Source organism: Lampetra fluviatilis, chromosome 9, assembly GCF_964198595.1.
Source record: "Lampetra fluviatilis chromosome 9, kcLamFluv1.1, whole genome shotgun sequence".
Lineage (NCBI taxonomy): Eukaryota > Metazoa > Chordata > Hyperoartia > Petromyzontiformes > Petromyzontidae > Lampetra > Lampetra fluviatilis.
In genome coordinates this window covers 6281074-6302737 of record NC_136283.1, presented here as the reverse complement: position 1 = coordinate 6302737, position 21664 = coordinate 6281074, and the positions used below count along the sequence as shown (strand labels likewise).

The 21664-nt window shown below is 40.0% G+C and overlaps 1 protein-coding gene across 5 annotated transcripts in view; it reads right to left on the bottom strand.

The window, feature by feature from the left end:
* The window catches only part of LOC144934163 (phosphoinositide 3-kinase adapter protein 1-like), a 168655-nt gene that overhangs the window by 46589 nt on the left and 100402 nt on the right, over positions 1–21664 (bottom strand). For all 5 annotated transcript variants that reach the window (XM_078859678.1, XM_078859679.1, XM_078859680.1 and 2 more), the window contains exon 9: positions 3003–3120. In XM_078859678.1, the coding sequence (XP_078715804.1) occupies positions 3003–3120 (118 nt within the window). The remainder of the gene's footprint in view (positions 1–3002; positions 3121–21664) is intronic.

Here is a 21664-nt window from a genome sequence, read left to right as displayed (position 1 = left end):
ACACGTGGTGAGGTGAAGTAGGGTAACTACCACCTCTTCCAAGACGTCTGGTCAGTGTGGAGGAGTAGGCCAAATAGCCTCTAGAGGGGCTCTCGAAAGCTCTCTGTTGGTGGAGTCCCTGTCAGCAGTAGCGGTGTGAGCTAGACAACATTTTACCTTTTACGTGTTACTAATGCAGAAAATGGTGTTCGTTCTTTATTCGCTAATGTTCAGCTGTGAAGAGCACACACACGGCGATGGAGAAATGGAAAGCTGCCTGCTGGCCCAGAGGGGATTCTTACACTTCAGCATTTGGTTTCAACAACAAAAAAAACACACAACCCATTGCATTTTTTTTCCACGCAGAGTCATTAAATTCCTTCTTAATCCTATCTGAGAATATTGACTGCCAAGTCCTGGGTAGGAAGTAATATGAGAGAAAACTTTATTGCTGTATTGGCTACATTAAGAGATAAATAACACAGAAGTGCATACAAAAAGAACCAAAAACACACAAATAGGAAATTGTTACATCCTTATCAAATGTGAGTCATTCATAATGCTTGTATCAGCCTACCCATCTTTCACCCACTTTTTCGCGCCTACAGGGCCCATATTTGACAGAAAACCTGCTGCATTGATTTGAACCAACCTCATAATCATCATCGTCATCATCACCACCGTCATCATCAAAAACACAGAAGCGGCCCAAAATATTGCAGCAGAACTGGGCAACAACAGGACGCGTTTGTGGTTCACCGCCGACGTGGTTGCTATGACGCTGTGTGACCTGGGAAGTCCCAAAAGAGGGTGAGCTCGAGTCAAAAATTTGTCTCGGGCTTTAAAAAATCTCCCCCAATGGGCATTTTTTTTTGTTTTTACCCAGTGGGAATTTTCCATGGCTTGCGTTGGCTTCACCCCCGCTTCCGGACTTGAGAAAATTATGCACTTGCACAACCCTTGTGCTTAGACAACACGCGTGACACCACCCCCTACCAATTTCCTCTGCTCGTTACAAAATGACACGCCTAATGTCGCGCACATTAGCGCGACTGAAATTATCTCGGATTTCGACAGTTTCAGGTGGCTCTTATCTGAAAATGAACTCATTAATGCAACATTTTTCGTGCGAATTAAATGTAATCCTACGACTGTGGTTTACACAGGCAGTTTACATTAATTAAGGGGGCCTTCGTGATGCAAAGATGGCATATATATTACATGTATGTACATTGATGATGTTTCATTTTTTATTATATAGCTACCTTACACATCACGTTTTAATACAAAGCAATTTTTTATGGCAATGCGTCTGAGTTAAAATTGGATTTTCACAGTATTCATAAAATATAATTACAACAGATTTCTAATTCAGTAGGCAACTATTGTAATCCTCATCTAAACATGGACATGTCCTTGTCATTTAAAAATGTACTCTAGCAAAATGTGCTCTCTTGAAAAGTATTACTTTTGACCGATAATTTATACAATTGGTCGATCAATATTAACAGTTGCTTGCTATACCCGCTGATGGCTAACACTCTACAATTATTAAAATAAGCTGATATCTCTATTGAGTTGATCATTATAACCAGTGATCCACAGGGACTACGAAATTCAGTGAATTCATTTTAAATTCCTGCCACCAAAATGAGGATGTCTCCACATTGCATTAGTTAAAATAAAATAAACTTCCGTAAAAAAATCAACAATGGAATTTTAATGAGTGCCAGTCACATTTTAAGTTGCTTTTGTTCAATTAGATATGCATTTGATGTCCACAAACGAATGTTAACACATTGCATCCACGGGCCAGTGCTATCTACGTCCATACGGCAATGTAGAAAATGTGGACAATGATAATTATTAATAAAATAAAATTCCCTGTGTATAAAAGGGACAGATGGGCCAAGGTAATGTGGGAAAAGGTCTAGGATAACTTTTCATAATGTGAAAATATATGACCATGGGATGATTTTATGCCATAGGTCACATGCATCATAGTCCCTGTTATATATCATGAGGGTTTCTATTTAATTTCACTGTCGCAATATCCTCAATGTCAGATTGGCGTATGGCATTGTGAGTGGTCTATGATAAAAAAAATGCCTATGACCAAATCACCCAGAATGTGTCCTACCTCGTCAGATCTCGGTATCTAAGCAGGCTTGAGCCTGGATAATATTTGCATGGGTGATCACCATGCATGCCAGGGTGTGATAGGCAGGCTGTGGGGCTGTGCTAAATGTCTGGGCAGCAGAGGACAATGCAACAAAAAACAGTGTTGTACTGTACTAATATACCACGTGTATGGTCCCCACCTTCAACAACCTGCACTGATCAGTAAGGATAAATATGATTAAATAACTCCAGCGACCTACACGGCATGCGGAAGTCTTTATCCAGCAGTGGATTGACAACAGGGCTGTAAATGTGTACGTTATAAAATGTACATTTTATCACGTACATTTTATAACGTACAAAAGAGCAATGGGGTGCCATGGTGGCGAGATGTTATCTCCCTCATCTGGTACACAGGCAGTCGTGGTATCCATTCCGACCCTAACGATGCCTGTTTGCGTGTTCCCTCTTCCCGTGGTAATGTGGGTTTTCTTCTGGGTCCTCCAGTTTTCCCCTCCACATTTATGAACATGCGTTTAGATTATTTGGCTGCAATTATAAATTCCCACAAGTGATATAAGCCTCATCGATGAACAATCATGTGTGGCCAGGTCGCCTCTGAAAAAGAGCTCAGTGGGCTTCACCTGGTAAATAAAATAGTTTAGTATAAAAGCATAATTGTTAATTTTATTCTACCATTGAAGCAAAGTGCAGAGCACACCATTTCATCCATGACAGCAGTACGATGTAATAAGTTGGAAACAAAATTCCTGCAATAATAAAATGTAATTCTGTAAAATAATAAATGAGTTTGGAGTCTTGCACCGACGATTTTTTTCGGTATAATGAGTCACTCAGCGATCAGAGTAGGAGACGCGTCTTATTAGCAGCGTGCGAGGTACCGGTGATGCCGGGGCCCATGGCGATGTATGGCTCCTCGTCTTCGGGCGCCGGGGTGGGAGGAACTCTGCTTGGAGTCATGGCCATGTACTCGCTCTCATTTTCATCGATTATCGCCTCCTGTTTTCAAACACACAACGTGCGACATCTGTTAGTTACGGGAGTACTCTTCATATGTTTAACTGTCAACCAAACGTCAAGATTGTCTTTTTCACCCACGCAACTGTTGTTTTCTGATAATAGCGCGGCAGTTTGTAGGCTTTTTTCTTTCAATGAAAGCTACGGTGCAAAGTACAACCTATTTTTTGTTATTGTTATAAGTTAAAAACAAATGATATCAACAATTCCTATTTTCAACAATGGGAAATGTCTTCATTCCAATCACATGGCTCAACAAGTACATAATTTATATTGTAGGAGCATATGCTACCAAGCATAAAGGAACTCCCTTTTATCACAATTTTCACAAATATGACAACAGTCGTGAACATACCTACACAATCCTGCAAGTCTCCTTACAAAATCGAGTTTGTCTTGCTACTTGGTTCTCAGCTATTTATCGAAAATAAGTACTGAAGATACGTGTGTCCGGCCTTTTTGTAAATCCACTGCTCGACAACAGCCTCCCCATGCCACGCAGGTCACGGTGGTGATTTTACCATATTTCACCTAACTCGTAGGTGCGGGTGCAGGCGGGCAGTTTAAATATTGGATCTTGGTACAGCACAACAGTGGATTTTGCTGCACACGTCCCACGGATGACAATGGAGCCTTGCAGCAGCCGACGACAGCTCTCTTATGCCCAATGGGCACCCATCTAAGCGCTATCCATGCCCGACCCAGATTTTGGCTTCCGCGATCTGATGAGATTGAGCGCGCATTCTCTGTGATTTGGTCTGACACTAAGATACATAATTTATGAATTTATGAATTAGTAAATGATGTATGGTCCTTCCTCAACTATTCACATGATTAGCAAAAAAATGTGCAAACTACTACAAAAATAGGAAAAATAAATGACTATACAGTACTCTAATTGACCACTGTCTAGTGGGCATATGAGTACTTGGCTAAAATTTATACCACAGTTTCCAAGTCACCCTTCCACTGCCAACATTATTATTTTCTTTGCTGCTAAAGACCGATGAGAAATTGCTTTTTACCATTCACGGGAACAAATGAAGAGCCAGGCTTACTTGGAAATCTTCCCCTGAGAGCCAGGTGAACAGCCTCGATATGTTGCCCAGCAATTGTTTTGCTCGTGCCACTGCTGGGGGGGAAAAGCCTCCAATCGGGGGCGGCTCTAGAGGATGCTGTTCCTGGTTCACTGGAGGGAGCTCAAGTGAACCTCTCTGGAGGGTGTTTTGGCCTCTCCCACACCGGCCAGACATCTTGGAAGAGGTGGAATTACCCACGCTTAATCTGTTGATTTACAGCCTGTGCGGTGTACTGCTAGCATGTATGTTGAACTTCTTTCGCACCACACATAGCCAACTGTGCTAATTGAAGGTGTGGGGGGAATGACAAAAAAAATTAAACACAATAGGGATTTATGAAAAGTTATCATTGTTTCAATTGCTACGTCGTGGGATCAAACTGCCGACCTTTGGAAGTCCAGTATGCTAACCATTACACGACGACAGCTGCCCACCAAAAAATACATCGTATTAAAATGAAACTCTGCTTTCCTGTGAATCAATATGTTATGACCAACTGTGGATACATATCGCGTATTTACATCACAATGCAGCACCAACAGTTTATGGATCATTTCTTCATGTTTCACTTGCAGCATCATTAGTAAGGAGCCGGGGAATCAATATCGACTTCAGATTGCCTTTAAAAAAGTTCAGGAGTCATTTTCATGCGACAAAATGATTGAAAGCTACCCACAGGGCAAGTCGTCGTTTGTAAAATTGCATTGAATAAGAAAAAAAGTACGTAACTTTTGATGCTTTTCATATAAAAATGTAAAATAAAACCCCAGCTTTAAGGTCATTAATCACACCGTGATGCACTTGGCTAGAGGCTCAAAATGTATTGTTTGCACAAAACAAGTATACAGTTAATTATATATTGTTTATCGTCGAATCATATTCTGGAAATTCTCTAAAAAAACACCGTGGAGAGAGCGGCAGTGCAGTGATTTTCGCACTGTGCTATACAATCCTTAAGTTTAATTCCCAGCCGTGGCTAACGTCAGTGATCCTGGTCCCCCTCGTTCATCAGTTCACACTGACCAGCATGGTGCATGGGAAGGGCCTTTACCCAGCAGTGGATTGAAAAAGGGATAAAAAAGCACTAATTTAATTCACGAATTATTTTAATTGCCATATAAATTCTGGCCGCAGTGTTGAGTCAGCCCGCGGGGTCTTTGCAATTTTATATGGGTGCAATGTAACAGAAAATACATTTTCACAGTGACATTTTCAAAATGTACGCAGCCTATATGGATGGATTCCAAGTCATAGAGACGAGTATCGTGCTGATATTATTTTCAAGATATAAACCCACTGACCAGAGTGGCCCGAAATTGTGCAAATTGTATTCTATCCAGAGAGGAACTAGGACTGGGGAGATTAACCCTGACGATGGGGAACACAGTGCGTTTGAATTGTCCCAGATTCCAAATGGGTTACGAACTTTGCGGCAATTTGTAAAAATGCTGCCAAACCCCACAAGCAGACCCCTCTTTCCACTTCCAAATGCATTTTCACCATTTCCACCAGCACCAACCTCTCATCCATCCTTTAATCCTACCCACACACACGCACGTCATCCTAACAACAGCTCCCTGGAGCATTATAGCCCGAGCCTTTACACTTTTGACCTTAGAAGCAATCCCAGGCAAGGTATTGTGATCCTGGGCCATTCCCGAAAATTTCGTCAAAAATGGTCAAAAGGTTCAAACGGTGTCATTGGCACAGACTAACATATGGGAATTACCGGCGTTCAGACCATCTGCGCGTACTATTTTAGCCTCTTGACATGGAACACAATCTAAGGTAAGATATTGTGGTCATAGATCATCCACAAATTTTCATCAGGACTGGCAAAACCGTAGAAGAGATAGCACGAGTACATATATATGAACAGAATGAAGTGCAGGGAGATGGGTCACATTGCCATCTGGAATGAGCAGAGATCAGTTCCATGAATACTTTGTTTAATGATATATCTTGGGACAGTGGGAAGTGATCAAATGAATATTTTTTTTTTAATTTACATATATTATCTTACTCAATATTAAGCTCCATCAGTGAGTATATTGCAGATCATTTTTACCGGTAAGATTATCAAAGCTGCTTACGTGCTCTCACATTGTCAGGATATTCAATTGGAGCGGCTGTGTCCTGGATTTAAAATAAATAGGTCCAAAATGGTTATACTCCTTTTGGTGATTTGATAAATACACAGAGGTCTTACTGTCAAAGATGATGTGCATCTCAATGGGCTCTTCCCTGATTAATAAAAAAAAAAGCCTGCATTCTTGTGTTTGGAACAATATGGAAAGAATTAGAGCTTTTGAATCCCCATTACATTTTAATTAGTTAATTTATTCAAAAATAAATCATTACTAAGGGCAAAAAGCCCTGAAGGTAAATGCATGTACAACGAATACTCTTCTATTTTATTGATATATGTTTGCAGTTCAATATATAATTCATGAATTTTAAATATCACGTGCCATTTATATTAAAATTACTGCTATAAAATCAACGTCTAATAAAAGTTCTGGTTCTAATGGGGCAACCTTCAATTTTATACCATGTGTGGCTTTGAAATAACAAATCACAGCATAAAAATAGCGTTTTTACATTGCCACTGATGAAACACCACATTGGTTATGCCCTGTGTTGTCTGATCAAGCTATTCAAAGATCAGTTAATACATTATTGTATCGCCTGGTATAACAATTCATTTTTAATCGTGAGTTCCAACCCACTGATTCCATCAACGTAACAACTTGCTCAACATAAAGTAGTAAAAACAACCATTATTCTAATTCAGCAGTGGATAGATAAAAGAGCTGTATGGGGTGGGGTGATAGGCCTACATTGGTTTGGATGCCTTTAATGTCCTGGTGGCAACAGAAATTATGTTATCAGCCACCATACTCAGGTTGAGGTGCAGATTGCCACCTGCTTGAGGCACCTGCTGCTCGTGTTTTCAGCTCACCAAAGCTAACTGCTGAAAAGTTAGCCTTTGGAAGCAATATATGGCAGAGTTACTCTTTGGTTCTTTTGGTAAAGTCACGTATAAAGAGAAAATAATAAATTAAATACTAGCATACGACGTTTCCATTGCAACACAAGCAATCATCATCAGGTATAAATGAAATAGAAACACAAATCTAGTATACTTAGAAATGTAATGTAATACAACAGAGAGTCGGATAACATAACAGTCAGCACCCTACCTGGTTGATTACGTTCTTCCTGAGAATGCTAAATTTGAGAGAGAGATAAAACACAGAAACAGAGACATATAGACAGACATATAAGTAGAGACAGATATCACAGAGATACATAGAGAGAGAGACATACATAGGCACTTTACCGAAAGAACCAAAGAGTAATTCCTGCAGTCACGAAAGCTCCAAATTAAATATAGCAGAGTCTTTACTGCCACACTATGAGCCAACAATAATCAAATCTGCAACTGATGAGAGGACGGAACTAGTCCATCAAAGTTGTCCACCTCTGCATTGCTGCTGCTGCTTGGCAGTCAATCACATTTGCTCATGTTTCTTTCGATGGTGACCTGGGACAATGGGAGGAACACATTGGGGGACTCTTCAGAAGCTGCCGATGGGATTTTTTATCGTGACGACAAAGGCCGAGTGTTTTATTGGCACGCGTCTTTGTGTTGTTGTTTGAAACTTGTTGTTTTCCCGGCCTGCACTATGTTTCTGGTATGATGATGGGGTTTTTTCTCGTCATTTAACTGATATGATTATCAGAATAAATCAGAGCATAAACAGGCCGATGCATGCATCTCCTTCATAAATGGTAATTTAAAGACAGGCCACAGCCGTGCGACTTTGGTCATGCAACCCAAATCATGGACCAAATAGTAAACCATTGCAGTCTGCACTCTTTGAATGAAGGAATGGAAGAAAACAAACTCCCGCTCATCATGGCTTGCAGACTGGCATCTAACTCGTGAAAATATCGCCACACACCAGAATAGAATAGCAATTATTCTATGTGTTCATGCAAAAATTGCTTTCAATTTCTACAGTTCTCAGATCACATATATTCCACGAGTATATATATCTTTTCACACGTGCACGAGCATATTATTTCCAAATTTGAATCTGCAATGTTAAATGACATCAATGTTGTCTCAATGGAGCAAACAATATAATAAAAAAACATGATTTGTGCAATAATAAAAGTTGCATTGTAAACACGCCATGCCCACACATTTCTGCATTTTTGAAATGCAGGCGAGCACAAGCAGCCCATTCGAGCAATCGAAGAGAAAACAATACTACTTACACTTTGAAATGCCTTGCTATCACCAATTAATAAAATCTACATTCTCTTAACTCAATGCTAAAACTGCTAAATCCCTCTCCCCTACAAACGGTATAGCACTTGAACATGCACGAAGAGCGGGCGTGACGTTTTTTTTACAAATATTATTACAAGGCACTGGAGGTTCATTTCGAGCTCGTTTGCATGTTCCTGCACACATACGTTCACCGAATATACATATTCTATGCAAATTGTATCTGAAGCGGGGGATTATGTTAAAAGGGACACTCCACCAAAGACATACACGTAGCGGACACTTTGTGCACCTTGTATGCGTACGGTGTGAAAGAAGTTCAACTTGAATACATACATACATACATAGATGAATGGGTGGTGATACTGGGTTCACCGCGCCAAATAAAATGGGACATTTTATGAAAAACATTGAACGCATGGCTAACCTCATCTACCGTTGGAGAGCCCCACTCATCTAAGATGCCAAGTAGCGCTTGGTGTTGTCGAGTAGTTCATTCGGGTGAAACGTTTCCCAAAATATAACATCCCAGGAAGCTTTCTACAGGGACTCCTCTACTTACGAACCTTCGACTTAAGAACTTTCAGAGATCCGAACAAACTTGTTCAGACCAAGAGTCGTAAGTTTAATCACCGCGTAAAACATGGCAGTGGTTGTTCGATGTCATTACCCAGCATTCCCAGCATTTCTGCCTGGGCTGCCACCATTGTTGTTGTTACGTTGTCGCTGTGCAGGTTCACTACGACGTTTTGTCTGCTTTTCACGAACATTATCAACCCCCATCATGTCTCAGAAGCGTAAGTTTATTTATGAAGAGAAAAAGAGAGAGCAATTTTGCAGACATCGCTTGGTCAGTTTTTCAAGAGAGTAGAGAGGAAACACGAGCACGAAAGGGAATTAGCATCTACATCTGCAGAACATGATGAACCAGTGGCATCTACATCTGCAAAACATGATGAACCAGTGGCATCTACATCTGCAGAACATGAAGAACCAGTGGCATCTACTTCTTAAGAACATGAAGAACCAGTGTCATCTATATCTACAGAACATGAAGAACCAGTGGCATCTACATCTGCAGAACATTAAGAAACCAGTGGCATCTGCATCTGCAGAACATCATGAACCAGTGGCATCTACATCTGCAGAACATGATGAACCAGTGGTATCTGCATCTACAGAACATGACGAACCAGTGGCATCTACATATACAGGAGATTAGACAACTTTTAAAGCCATTCTCCGTGTTTAGTGTACATGTCGTACAACATGTTTGAAATCGACAGGAGTTAAGTTGGACTTATGAACAAATCGAGTGATGAACAGACCTCTGGAACCTAACTCGTTCGTAAGTAGAGGAGTTCCTGTAATCCTAGCTGAAAAGTAATGAATACAATAATCGTTGGCTGATCAGACAACGAGCTTTGTGAAACACTTCATATCCTCGACTGGTGAACACACTATTTTTGTGTTTAAAATATAATTTAACATGCTAAATGATCACCAATTCAGATGAATTCACAACTGGAAAAATGGCTTCTTTACTCAATAAAAAGACTTGAAAAATGCTTATTCTGTTTGTGACTGCAAATGCTTGAAATGCAACATGCCTATTAACTGGAATTCAATGTCTGTCGTAACAGCTTACAAAATATTTGTAGCAAAGGTCATTTAAATATTAAGTTATCTCACAAGTTCCACTTCATTAGGCCTGGATTCAGCTGCGACTTTTATTTCCATTCAAGCCAATGACAAAGAAGGATGGGAAAGATATATATATTTTTTTCTTCTTCTGGTTCCAGCAACCTAGCACGGCCAGTAAATCACAGTGAAGGTCTTGCTGGCTTTCATGTATTGGCCACGTGATAAAGTTCACTGAAAGACTGACAGATCACAAAAAAACTCCACAGGTTACACTGAGTGCCTGAGTGTGGAGAAAACGCCATGGAAGGTTTTTTTCTTCCGAGAAAGTCAAATTCATTGATGTCTCTTGATGCTGGAATGATGGAAAGAGAGCTGATGTGAAATACAACAGCTTCTGGGATGTGGTGTTACAAGTAAAATTACTGGCACTGAATACTCGTGCGCTACACGTACCCAACAATTCGCACTAAAATTAAAAGGAAAAAGACGAGTTATTCCCTGGACAAATTTGCCTTTAACCGAATCGCGGGGTATCTCTTGCGATGCACACACATTGGGCACACGTAGAAGATTTATTTTAGACCTTAGCGCCTTTAATTACATTATCGCCCCACAATATAAAAAATAATAAAAACATTCCCATAAAAAATACCCATGAATGCAAAGATGCCTGTTAAATGCATGGAAGCAATAGGACTGCGCATGTGAACGATTACATTTTATAAAAAATCTGTGGCAGACTGTTATTGCTCAGAGACCTCTATGCTGTATCCCGTTGTTTGTTTAAACACAGGCTCATTAAGCTTGGTAATTAAAGTGTTAAATGTTCCTTTATGTTCCTTGCTGGCCATCATTAACCCTCCACTGAGTAAGTTTACCCACCTCCTTAATGGTTATTTCAATATCTAAATGCCTTTGAGACGTTAAGCACTGGACACAGTCATACAAAATATTGTGATTATTCCCACTATTATTATTATTATTTATGTAAAAAACTATAACACTTGCCGGTCATCATTAACAATGTCGTTTGACAGGAAAATGTATGCAGTATGATAACGTTAAACAGCAAGAAACCTCCATGGGAGCCCATTACGTTCATCTGTAAGGCAGTGTTAATAACAACGGTGGAGAGGTTATTTGCTTTGTTGGGCTGTTATACCACTGCCAAAGCAGTTCCTTAATGTTTGTCATGTTATATATAAATAGTGTTTAGATTGATAGCACAGCTTTTAACCGGTGTTTAATTAATGTAAATTACTATTTCCTTATGCGATTTAGAATTGCATTATATTGTAGTCATACATATGCAAGGTGGATTGTTACATTGCATGAGATTGAGAGATGGTGACATATTGATTACGGCCGATGATGACGGTGATAATATATTAACAAACACACCTTTGCAAAATGATGTGCTTTAATTTGTAGAGTGGTATGCAACAACAAAAAATTGCACGGAAAAAAAATCACGTGGGACAGTGCACATCATGAGAACAGCTCACACGAGGACGAGAGATAACATTACATTTAAATTGGAGACTGACAGAAAAGAGTCAAGAGAGAAAGACAGTGGACGAGATGGCGAGATTAAATCAAACATTTCGGAGGGCACTGCTGGACAACTAAGGTAAGGAAGGAATGAAAGAAAGCGAGGGAGTCCTTTGGACAGCAGTGAGAAATTACAGGCTGACAGCAACATAACAAAATAGCATTTCTGCAATGCTTCTTATGTAAATGCTATCTCATAAATCGTCACCGTTATGCAAATGCATAAGCAGGGGAAATTCTAACGCTGCGATATATTTTCTTTTTTTTATTCTCCCAGGACTGAGAGCAACCTTCCAGCATGCAATTTGCTTAAGCCATTGGCCCTCGCTGCAGTAATCCCCACCACCACAACTGCTGCGTTGGGGACAAGTTCATCCCAATTACAGTTAACTAATATGTCAGTCACTGATTGCAGCTGTCAGCTGTGCCACATTCCACTGGGTGCTGTGTGTTCACCGCCAATGCTGAGGCCTCCTGGGTGTCTGACAGATGTGTACAGCACACACATCTCGAATGTTTGTTGAATGGCCACTGCATGAACTTATGACTTAGCTAATGGATTCGCTGGGATAATGGAAATGAGCTAATCAAGCAGCCAAAGTAATGCACTGCATGAAGCAGTAATACACAATGTTAATTTAATCCTCTATAACTCAAACTAAAATACTTTTATAATCACGCGTGTATATAATTACTTTCCCTCAGAAACCATTAACACACATGTGCCAAATGCAGCACACTCATTTATCATTATTATTTCAATTTAAATCAAAAATGTTCATTACAGTATTTAAAATCGTGCTAATATGATAGTAATTTAAATCAAACTTGTCGACTTTTCTGATAAAGACAATGTGAAGTCCATATTCTACCACAATATTTACACATACTGTACAGTGTATTGTATTTTAAGCTCCTATATTGCTGATCAATTATACAATTTAAAAAAATGTTATTGCTCTGATAATATAGTGACTACATCGAAAGATGAAACTGTTAATTTAAACATATATTTAACTTTCGATTTAAAGCTTTCGTGACTGCAGGGATTCATCTTCTTGGTTCTTTCGGTAAAGTCACGTAGAAGGGAAATAATAAAATAATTAAAATAAGACAGCTGTCTTCCCGACAGACCTGTTCTTCACCTGAGGACGGCTGCTTGCGTTGTGGCCGAAACGTCGTGAGAATAATTTTATTATGTTTTATTTGTATTATTTTATTATTTCCCTTCTACGTGACTTTACCGAAAGAACCAAGAAGACATATATTTAACATCACGTTCTCTGCTAAACTTCCAACATCCTTGTGCTCTCAAACAACCTTTGACAACAAAAACCTAGAAAAATTGTATCAATATATTTTATTTAACTGAATCACGACTGATCTGCCGATGTTCTCCTATAGGTATTTTACAACCCTATTAATTAAATTTGGGAATACAGAGCTCACTATGTAACACACCCATAACCTGTCCCCTTGGCCACGTGACCCTAGCTATAATTTGTATGTAAGATTACTTGTGTTTATTGTTCAATATGCAACTCATACTGTGAGCCTAGCAGTACAAACATAGGTGCTCGGGCTGGCAGGATCTGACACGCATAGCAATGATGTGATTAATACAGAGTCAGGCAGGAAGAGTCTGAAAAATCAATCAGCCTGCAGAACACGGCGACATAATGCCTCGAGCCTGCCACTCGGGCGAGTGCATTTCCCACCGTCTTTCCTGCCAGATAATACTACGGGCCTATGGATGCGCATGATTATCTTCGTTAAATTTCGATTTAAAGCTTTCGTGACTGCAGGGATTCATCTTCTTGGTTCTTTCGGTAAAGTCACATAGAAGGGAAATAATAAAATCTATTATTTTATTATATTATTTTATTATGTTTTATTTTTATTATTTTATTATTTCCCTTCTACGTGACTTTACCGAAAGAACCAAGAAGATATCTTCGTTAAGATCGTGCATGTAAAAGGTAACCAGACAAAAGTGTGACGGTTAAGATCATGCATTATATGCAAGGCCCATTCACACCCCCTTTGTTTGCAATCTACTTCTCGATGAGCATCTCCCTATGCCGAACGAGGTATGGGGGTTACTTGATCAATTTTCACCGGGGAGTATTGGTTGATGAAGGCAAAGATCATAGCAATGAGAGCATAGAAGCACAATACGATCGTGGATTTTGCTGCACTGCCCTCTGGTACTCGTAACCGCCCCACAGGGGCCCGTAACTACCTGCTCTATGCATGGTTGGTACCCATCCAAGTAATATCCAGGATAAACTCCTGCTTAGCTTTTGAAATATGACATCAGCCACCTTCCCGATGATTTGGTCGTAGACCTCTTGTATTCAATACAACGCAATATAATATTTATACATCGGCCTCTCAAACTGAAAAGGCTATGGTAAAATAGAATAATACGGCATAGCACCTGGGAAAAGAGTTCAGGCGTCAATGAAAGGGGTGCGCAATGAACCACACACGCAAACGTTTGTAATTACGGACGGGCTTCCAAACCATTTAGTTTCAGCATAAGAGACGCACTCTGCCCGCAGTTAAACAACACTTAATTTATTTAGGAAGCCCATGTCATCACACACACACGTGCATGCACGTAACCCTTCATTGAGCCCTATGACACTTACCTCAGTCTCATGGGCTTACGCTGCGCGACATAAACAGTGGTAGCATTAAAAAACAAGGATTCAACCTTTCTCGCAGAGCGTGAACAAATCAAAGCCCCTGCCTAAGCACGCCTCTCCACGTGGCTTATTCCACTGACCGGTTCCCATCGTCTAACAACGCCAAGAAACTATATTCGGACTGTTCGTGGTCCAGAAAATTCCAAGAAAGTGAACAAAGACTCATGTCAATGTTAGAACTGCATTGATCCCGTGCCTTGTGTCCTTCACAGCCAGGGTTACGTGGCCTGTTGTAAGGAGGCTGGAGTGATCAGCAGTCAAACACACGTCGGCTGGGCTTCTCATGCAGCACAGTGCTTTCGCTAAACGGGGACAACAACAGGGAGGGTAGTGTCGAACGGGTAAGGATGCAACCCTAAGACTAACAAGCATATGGCAATGACGCTCAAACACGACCTGCCAAACATGTAAAATGACCACTGAGCTATGCGCCTGCAGGTCTAAAGTGGTTGCCACGTGGCGGAGAGGGCACCATTCGCTCCTTCGCCGCCTTCCTAAATGCGGCACGACTCGGCAGGTCAGCGTGCTCCCTCGCTATTTGGTGAGTTCAAAAGGGGAGGCTGGGATCTGATTACCGTACCGTGGTCGTCACTCAAGAGACAAACATAGTGCACAAGAATAAAGAGTATTTATAATTTACACCCTTCGCGCAGACCAACAGCTTAAAACATTAATTCCCCCTTTACAAACAAAGTAATTGCCTTCATGAGGCACGCCATTTATGCATCCGCTTCTCACGCTGCATAATGTGTTTGACAATTGCCTTTAAGCGTCATGTTATTAAACATCGGCAGACAAATAGCAATGGTTTAATAGGGCTCAGAATTGCGATGCTGCTGCTAATTTGTCTTTGCCTCGTGTCTACCCCCTCAGTGCATCCATAAAAAAATCAAAATGTCAACTTAAATTGGGAACGATCTCTCCGAGTAACATATTTCATACACCTTGGCGAACTCGCAAACGTTTGTTATACAACTGTTGCAGCAAATGCTAAGTATGAACCGTAATTATTAAGATGCTACTGGTTTAATACAATTAGCCACAATGGTTGATCGTGCTCCAGGCTTATTTGGTTGTTATTTTTGAAGTGATGTATCATTAAATGCACCATAGTATCCTGCACAAATGATGTCCTAGAATGTGGGCTTAATCCTGTCACAGTCTGCATGTATGCATCATATGTTTACTCTATTTCACGAAAAAGTATTTTGCAAATAATTGCTTATTTTAGCATACCAACTGAACAAAAATATATTTCAAGACTACACTTGGGATAGATCATGATATTTTGTGTGAGAGTAGGTCCTTTGGAAAATTCAAGATTATTGTACAATAAAGAAAACATGCAAAAAACTGGCAACATAAAGTAATGCTAGCACTGTAGTGAGTCAGCGCTATAGGCAAGGGAACACATAAGCTCAATTTATGATAATATTGTGTGCATTTTTGGAATGTGTCATCTAAGTGAACTTGCGTGATTGGCAGTTTCACTTTGTATAATTACAGGGACTGTGAATTATGTGTGTATTGCCTGAGTGTTTATTTATTTACAAAAGGCACTCTGTGATTTCAGGAAGTAATTGGGATTGCATTTTTTTTATTTTAGCAGTTGGGAGCACAATAAAAAAAACGTAATTGTATGCACAAGCATTAGCACCAGAATTTAATTAAAACACTCATTAGTTTTATAACTGTAATCTAACAAAATTAATATAAAGTGATTTGTGGACGTGAGATAAGTGACTGCTTCACCCAAACATCCACGAGTTTGTTGTGGCACTGGTATACCGCTCGCTAACACAGTGGCCATGATTCTAGATTTGAAGCTTTCGTGACTGCAAGGATTCATATTGTTAGGTTTTTTCGGTAAAGTCACGTAGGTAAAAAAATTTAAATTAATAAAAGTAAAATAAAACAAAATAAAAAATCACGACGTTTCGGAAGCAACACAAGCCTCCGTCTTCAGGTGGAACCGTCACAGCCACAACAGCTGTATCAAGTAAATGAGAGAACACAAGAAATACCACCCCGTATATATAATGGTTGAGGGGGGAAGGGCTAGGAACGGCACACTTTTTATTAATATGGTAAGGTGAGGCTTAAGACTAAGAATAGACTGTATAACAAAGGACTGAGCCTTTGTTATGGAGATTTAGTGGCCATGCCATGCCATGAAATGGCTGTTGCCGTCCAAGCAAATACAAAGAATATAAATAAACACCTATAACCATTTGCGTGTGCAGTTTGGCCATTGCATCTGTTTCCTTTCAATTCACGGGTATTTGCTCAAGTATTTTCTCTTTGCTTTGTTTGACCGATCGGCAAAAATATGTCATTCTGTGTGGAGATGAATGCGAGTGCAAGCAATCTATCTCAAAAAAGGATCTGTAATCCATGACAGCATGAAGTTGTTGAGCGAATAAAGACTCAATTGAAAACGTCGCACCGGTATTTTACTGCCCGGCTTCATCGTTGCACACATGCAGATCGTATTTTATTCCCTGTGGAGAAAACTTCCCCAAAAAATGTAATAGTGCAACGCAGTAATTCCATTGATTTAAAGCAGGAATAAAATTTGTGGTGTGCATCTTTCAAATGAACGACCGCTCTCTATTACCTGGGGTACACAAACAACCGAGCAGATTTGAACTTTACACCTCCACACATTTTTATTTGTTTTTTTCGGTAAAGTCACGTATAAAGATAAAATAATAAATTATTTAATTTATTATTCTTTGGTTTTTTCGGTAAAGTCACGTATAAAGATAAAATAATAAAACATTTAATTTATTATTCTTTGGTTTTTTCGGTAAAGTCACGTATAAAGATAAAATAATAAATTAATTAATTTATTATTCTTTGGTTTTTTCGGTAAAGTCACGTATAAAGATAAAATAATAAGTCATTTAAAAAAATATTTAATTTATTATTTTATCTTTATACGTGACTTTACCGAAAAATAATAAATTATTAAATTTATTATTTTATCTTTATACGTGACTTTACCGAAAAAACCAAAGAATAATTTCTGCAGTCACGAAAGCTCCAAAATTAAGACCTCCACACATTGTTGGTGGAGTGCATATTTATTATTTACAACGCTTAAGAATGGTGTTTAGCATCTTGTTATACCACTGTATTTATTAAACAGATACGGAAGCATATACTGCACTGCATATTTCATTCCTGTACAAATGTGGTTATAACATTATCAATCTGTATTATTTAATTCAGGATATATATTTATTATTCCCACAATATAACAATTCAATTAGAAGCTAAATTTGATTTAGCAATGAGATTCCTCATTGGTATTTCATATATCACAACATTCAAGCTTATGCTGCATGCAGTACAACAATTCAGCAAAAGCATCTGATGTGGTTTACACTTATTGCGGTGTAAAATAGATTTTCTCATGATGATGGTGAACAAATGCACGGTACGATAAAAACCATGAGAGGTGGTAGTGCTGAAGAACAATACCGTTGGAAAATGTTAGTTTCAATAAAAAACAATTATTTTATTTGGCGAACCTGTTGGACCTGACCTTTAAACTTGTCCATATTTAGGTTGAGCCAAACTTCGCACCATTCTCTGTTGATTCCTTCAATTACTTGCTGAAATTAATTATCATAAAGCGTGCAACGTGTATGTGGAAGCAGCAAAAAATGTTGATTGATGATTGAACATTTTAATATGGAAACTCGCCATGCGTGTGGATGATGTGATATGCGTAGCTTTGAATTATAAACAATGGGGCTCTATGGGACTGGAAAGAGTCCAATTACCGACAAGTGTTACTCCAGCTTGTTACACACGTTTACTATTTTGAATATTTCAAAGGCTAACCCACGTGTGTGTAATGCATTAATTTTGAGAGAAGGTGTTTGTGTATGCACCACTGTGAATAAAGTGTTTGTTTTGTACATACTGCAACCATTCATTGATATGTAAATGGTCAGCAGAGAGAATAATAAATAAAAACTCTGCATAAATGTGTGCAAATTCAGGGAAGTAAAAGTTGTACGCGTGTGTGTGTGTGCTAAATCAATACGCAAATTGCACCGTGCGAGGTTAAAGTTGTTAGATGTATTCCCGTTTATTGACTAATTGGCATGGTACGTGTCAATTTATTTAAACTATAACACACCTTCAGAAGGAATGCATGGGTGAGGTTAATGATTTTTGGGGTGGAGTGGTGGCTCGTTGGTTATTGAACTGCACAATGAGCCGGGCAAACTGAGTTAAATTCCCAGCCACAGATCACGTGAGTGGTGAGTGATATCGGAACCATTCTGGATTTCCCCTTCAACCAACACGCACTGACCAACGTGGTGAAGTATGGTCAGGCAACCGCCCCCCCCCCCCCCCATGACCGACACGGCATAGGAAGGCCCTCAATCCAGAATTGGACTGAAAAACGGGTGGAACAATTTGTTTACTATCATTTGTATCTAGGTTAATATGCAAGCGCAAGCTACCACCATACAGTGATACTCTTTTCATGAGAGTGTCACACCAACACAAGCGTTATCGTGCGACAGAAAATGTTTATTCGTTGTTATGTACACCTTAGAAATTGCATAACCAGGTATATAAAATGATACAGTGATGCAATCACACACAGCTGTGTTTTAACAGCTGGCACGTCAACATCTGTGACCGGGCTGGGGATAAAGGCAGCGTGCAATAAACCAGAGCATTGCACAGCAACATTTATCCACACATTAGTCATAACTTGGACAAAATACACCGGAAGACCTGGGTTTGATTCCCGGGCCAAGGCTAACATCGGCGGTGATTGCTACGCGAACTAGACCTGCCGCTTCACAAACCTGCAATGATCAGCATGGTGAAGTATGATCAAACAACCCCCATCGCCGACATGGTGTGGGGAGAGGCTTCACCAAGCAGCAGCTAGAAAGAATGGCTGTACATATATTTACAATGCTACGTGTAAAGCTAGAATTGTGTAGAAACACACATTCTTGTACCATTGGATGCCACAGTTTTCTGTCTTTTACCCATAGGTGGAGTTTGACTTCTACATTTGGGGCGGGTGCAGAGGTTCGCTTTGTCCCTCACATTAGGAATCCCGGGTGCATATAATTGATTTATTTTTAATCAAAATTTAAACCACTGAAAATAAATGATTAAAAGTGTCCAGTTTGGGGTGGGGCGTTGCTCCCCCCACCCCAAACATCGAAAATGCTGGTAAAGTGCTGAATTAAAAATGTCTACAAGGAATGACAAAAATAAAGTCGTTCAAATCACCTTTTCCATCAATTAACATATCCACTGCAGTGCCTTCCTGGGTCTTCGAAAAGTAACAACAAGGAGAGGGCGCAGACATCTCCATGTCTAGTTCTACAATCATATTGGGGGTGCTAATTGCAGTGGTAAATTATCGTGGGCGAATCTGGACCCTTTACAAACAGCAATACACTTTCTATTAAACGTGCGTCCTGTGAGTGTGTGGCTGTATAAAGGCAGAAACCGTTCTGGCAGGAGAATTGCCATGTCATGGCTGCCAAAATTGTTATTTAAGCTGTTGTCCAAGTGGTGCTTGCAGAGTCTAAATGACCCTCACACCATCTCGTCTGATAAACAACGTTGCTTTGAGCGAGACAAATTCATCCGGTAACGCGTCTCCTCCTCTTCCTCCAAAACGCCCCCGGCATGTCACCCACACCCGACCGCATCCCCACCTCCAGACTCATTACTCGACGCTCTTGGCTCGTTTTGTACATGTCGCACCCGTGGCATTATATTTTGCAAATCGAAGAGCCATCGCGAAATCCCAGTGACGGGCCTGGTAATGCAATAATGGATCGGTCCTGCAACCTCCCGACACTTCCTTCAGCCCATGCAGCCACCCCCTTCAAGCTACGCCCAGATCAGATCATAAATTGCGCAGTGCGTGTCAGCTTGCTTGCACCCCCCCTCCATCCAACTCCCATCCAGACCGGTCAAGACACACGCCTCAGGCATGCCACCATCCGTGAATGTGGCTTGCCGCTTCATTCAACCGACCCCATCCCATTATGTGGGGTCTGCACACTTCACGTCTGCTGCGTGGTGTGGTTTTTTTAAACGTAAATATCTATATTTTCAAGCAAACCAAGCACAGCGCCCGTAACCGGACTGTGTTATTGACGCTTTCGTGCATGGTGGATCGGTCCTGTAGGTTGGCTGAAATGAGCACGTTCAATCTTTAGAGAGCGGTCTTCGTTTAATGAAGCAGTGTAAAGGTAAAAAAAGCAAATCAAATTACGTCTGATTAAGCGCTGGCATAGCAATGTCAGGAGCACCATTTGCAGGAGGTAAAGGTACAGCTCTGATTATGCCTAATTAGACAAATGAGAAGCATTGTTATGCACGCAATTGTTAAGGCTGGCTTTACCGTAACCCTATTATGTTTCCTCAAGTGTAAATGACTCCATTATACCACTGGTGTTCGTAGTTAATATACTGCAATTGTATGAGCTGTCATATGCCCTTTTGATCAAAATTAATATACACCACGCTGTATATTAAAGGCGATTATAGCATTGGCTGCACAGTTTTTACTTTGAATACAATTTTGAAACAATGACTTTCATGCAATGTGTTGCGGCCATATCATATAGGATATAAATATAATTAAAACATCTTTCGGTATAATCAACACTGCTGTATGTGTGAGTAACTGAATAACAACCGAAGAATACTGTGAATCCCAAGCAGAAACAGCAACAAACATTTGAAGGAGACTACGAGAGTGGTGCAGTGACTCACCAATTAAACTCCTCTGATGGCTGTTAAAAGCTCTTTATTCATCAGGAGCGGAGAAACCTACAGTCTGAAGTTAAAAGGTTGAACCTTTTTACTCTGGGGACTTAATCCCCCATGGCTGATTCTCCCAATTAAGCTAAACTTTCTTAGCTATAAAAATGTACATGCCATATGCAAAAGTGTGTGTGTCTGTGTTTAAGCGTGCATATTATGCGTGTGTCGTCATATCTTAACATAGATGTATTCTTAAATTCTGGCCTCTTAAATTGCATTTTTTTTTCAATTGTACAACTTGATTTTTGTGTTGTACAATAGGGGTTATCGGTGGCACTTGCGCCATGAATCTGCACTGACCAGCACGGTGAAGTATGGTCAAATGACCCCCCATGAAAGGCGTGATGGGTGTGATCTCATTCAACAATGGATTGATAAAGTGGCGTATGTTGTTATTCATTGCTTTGATA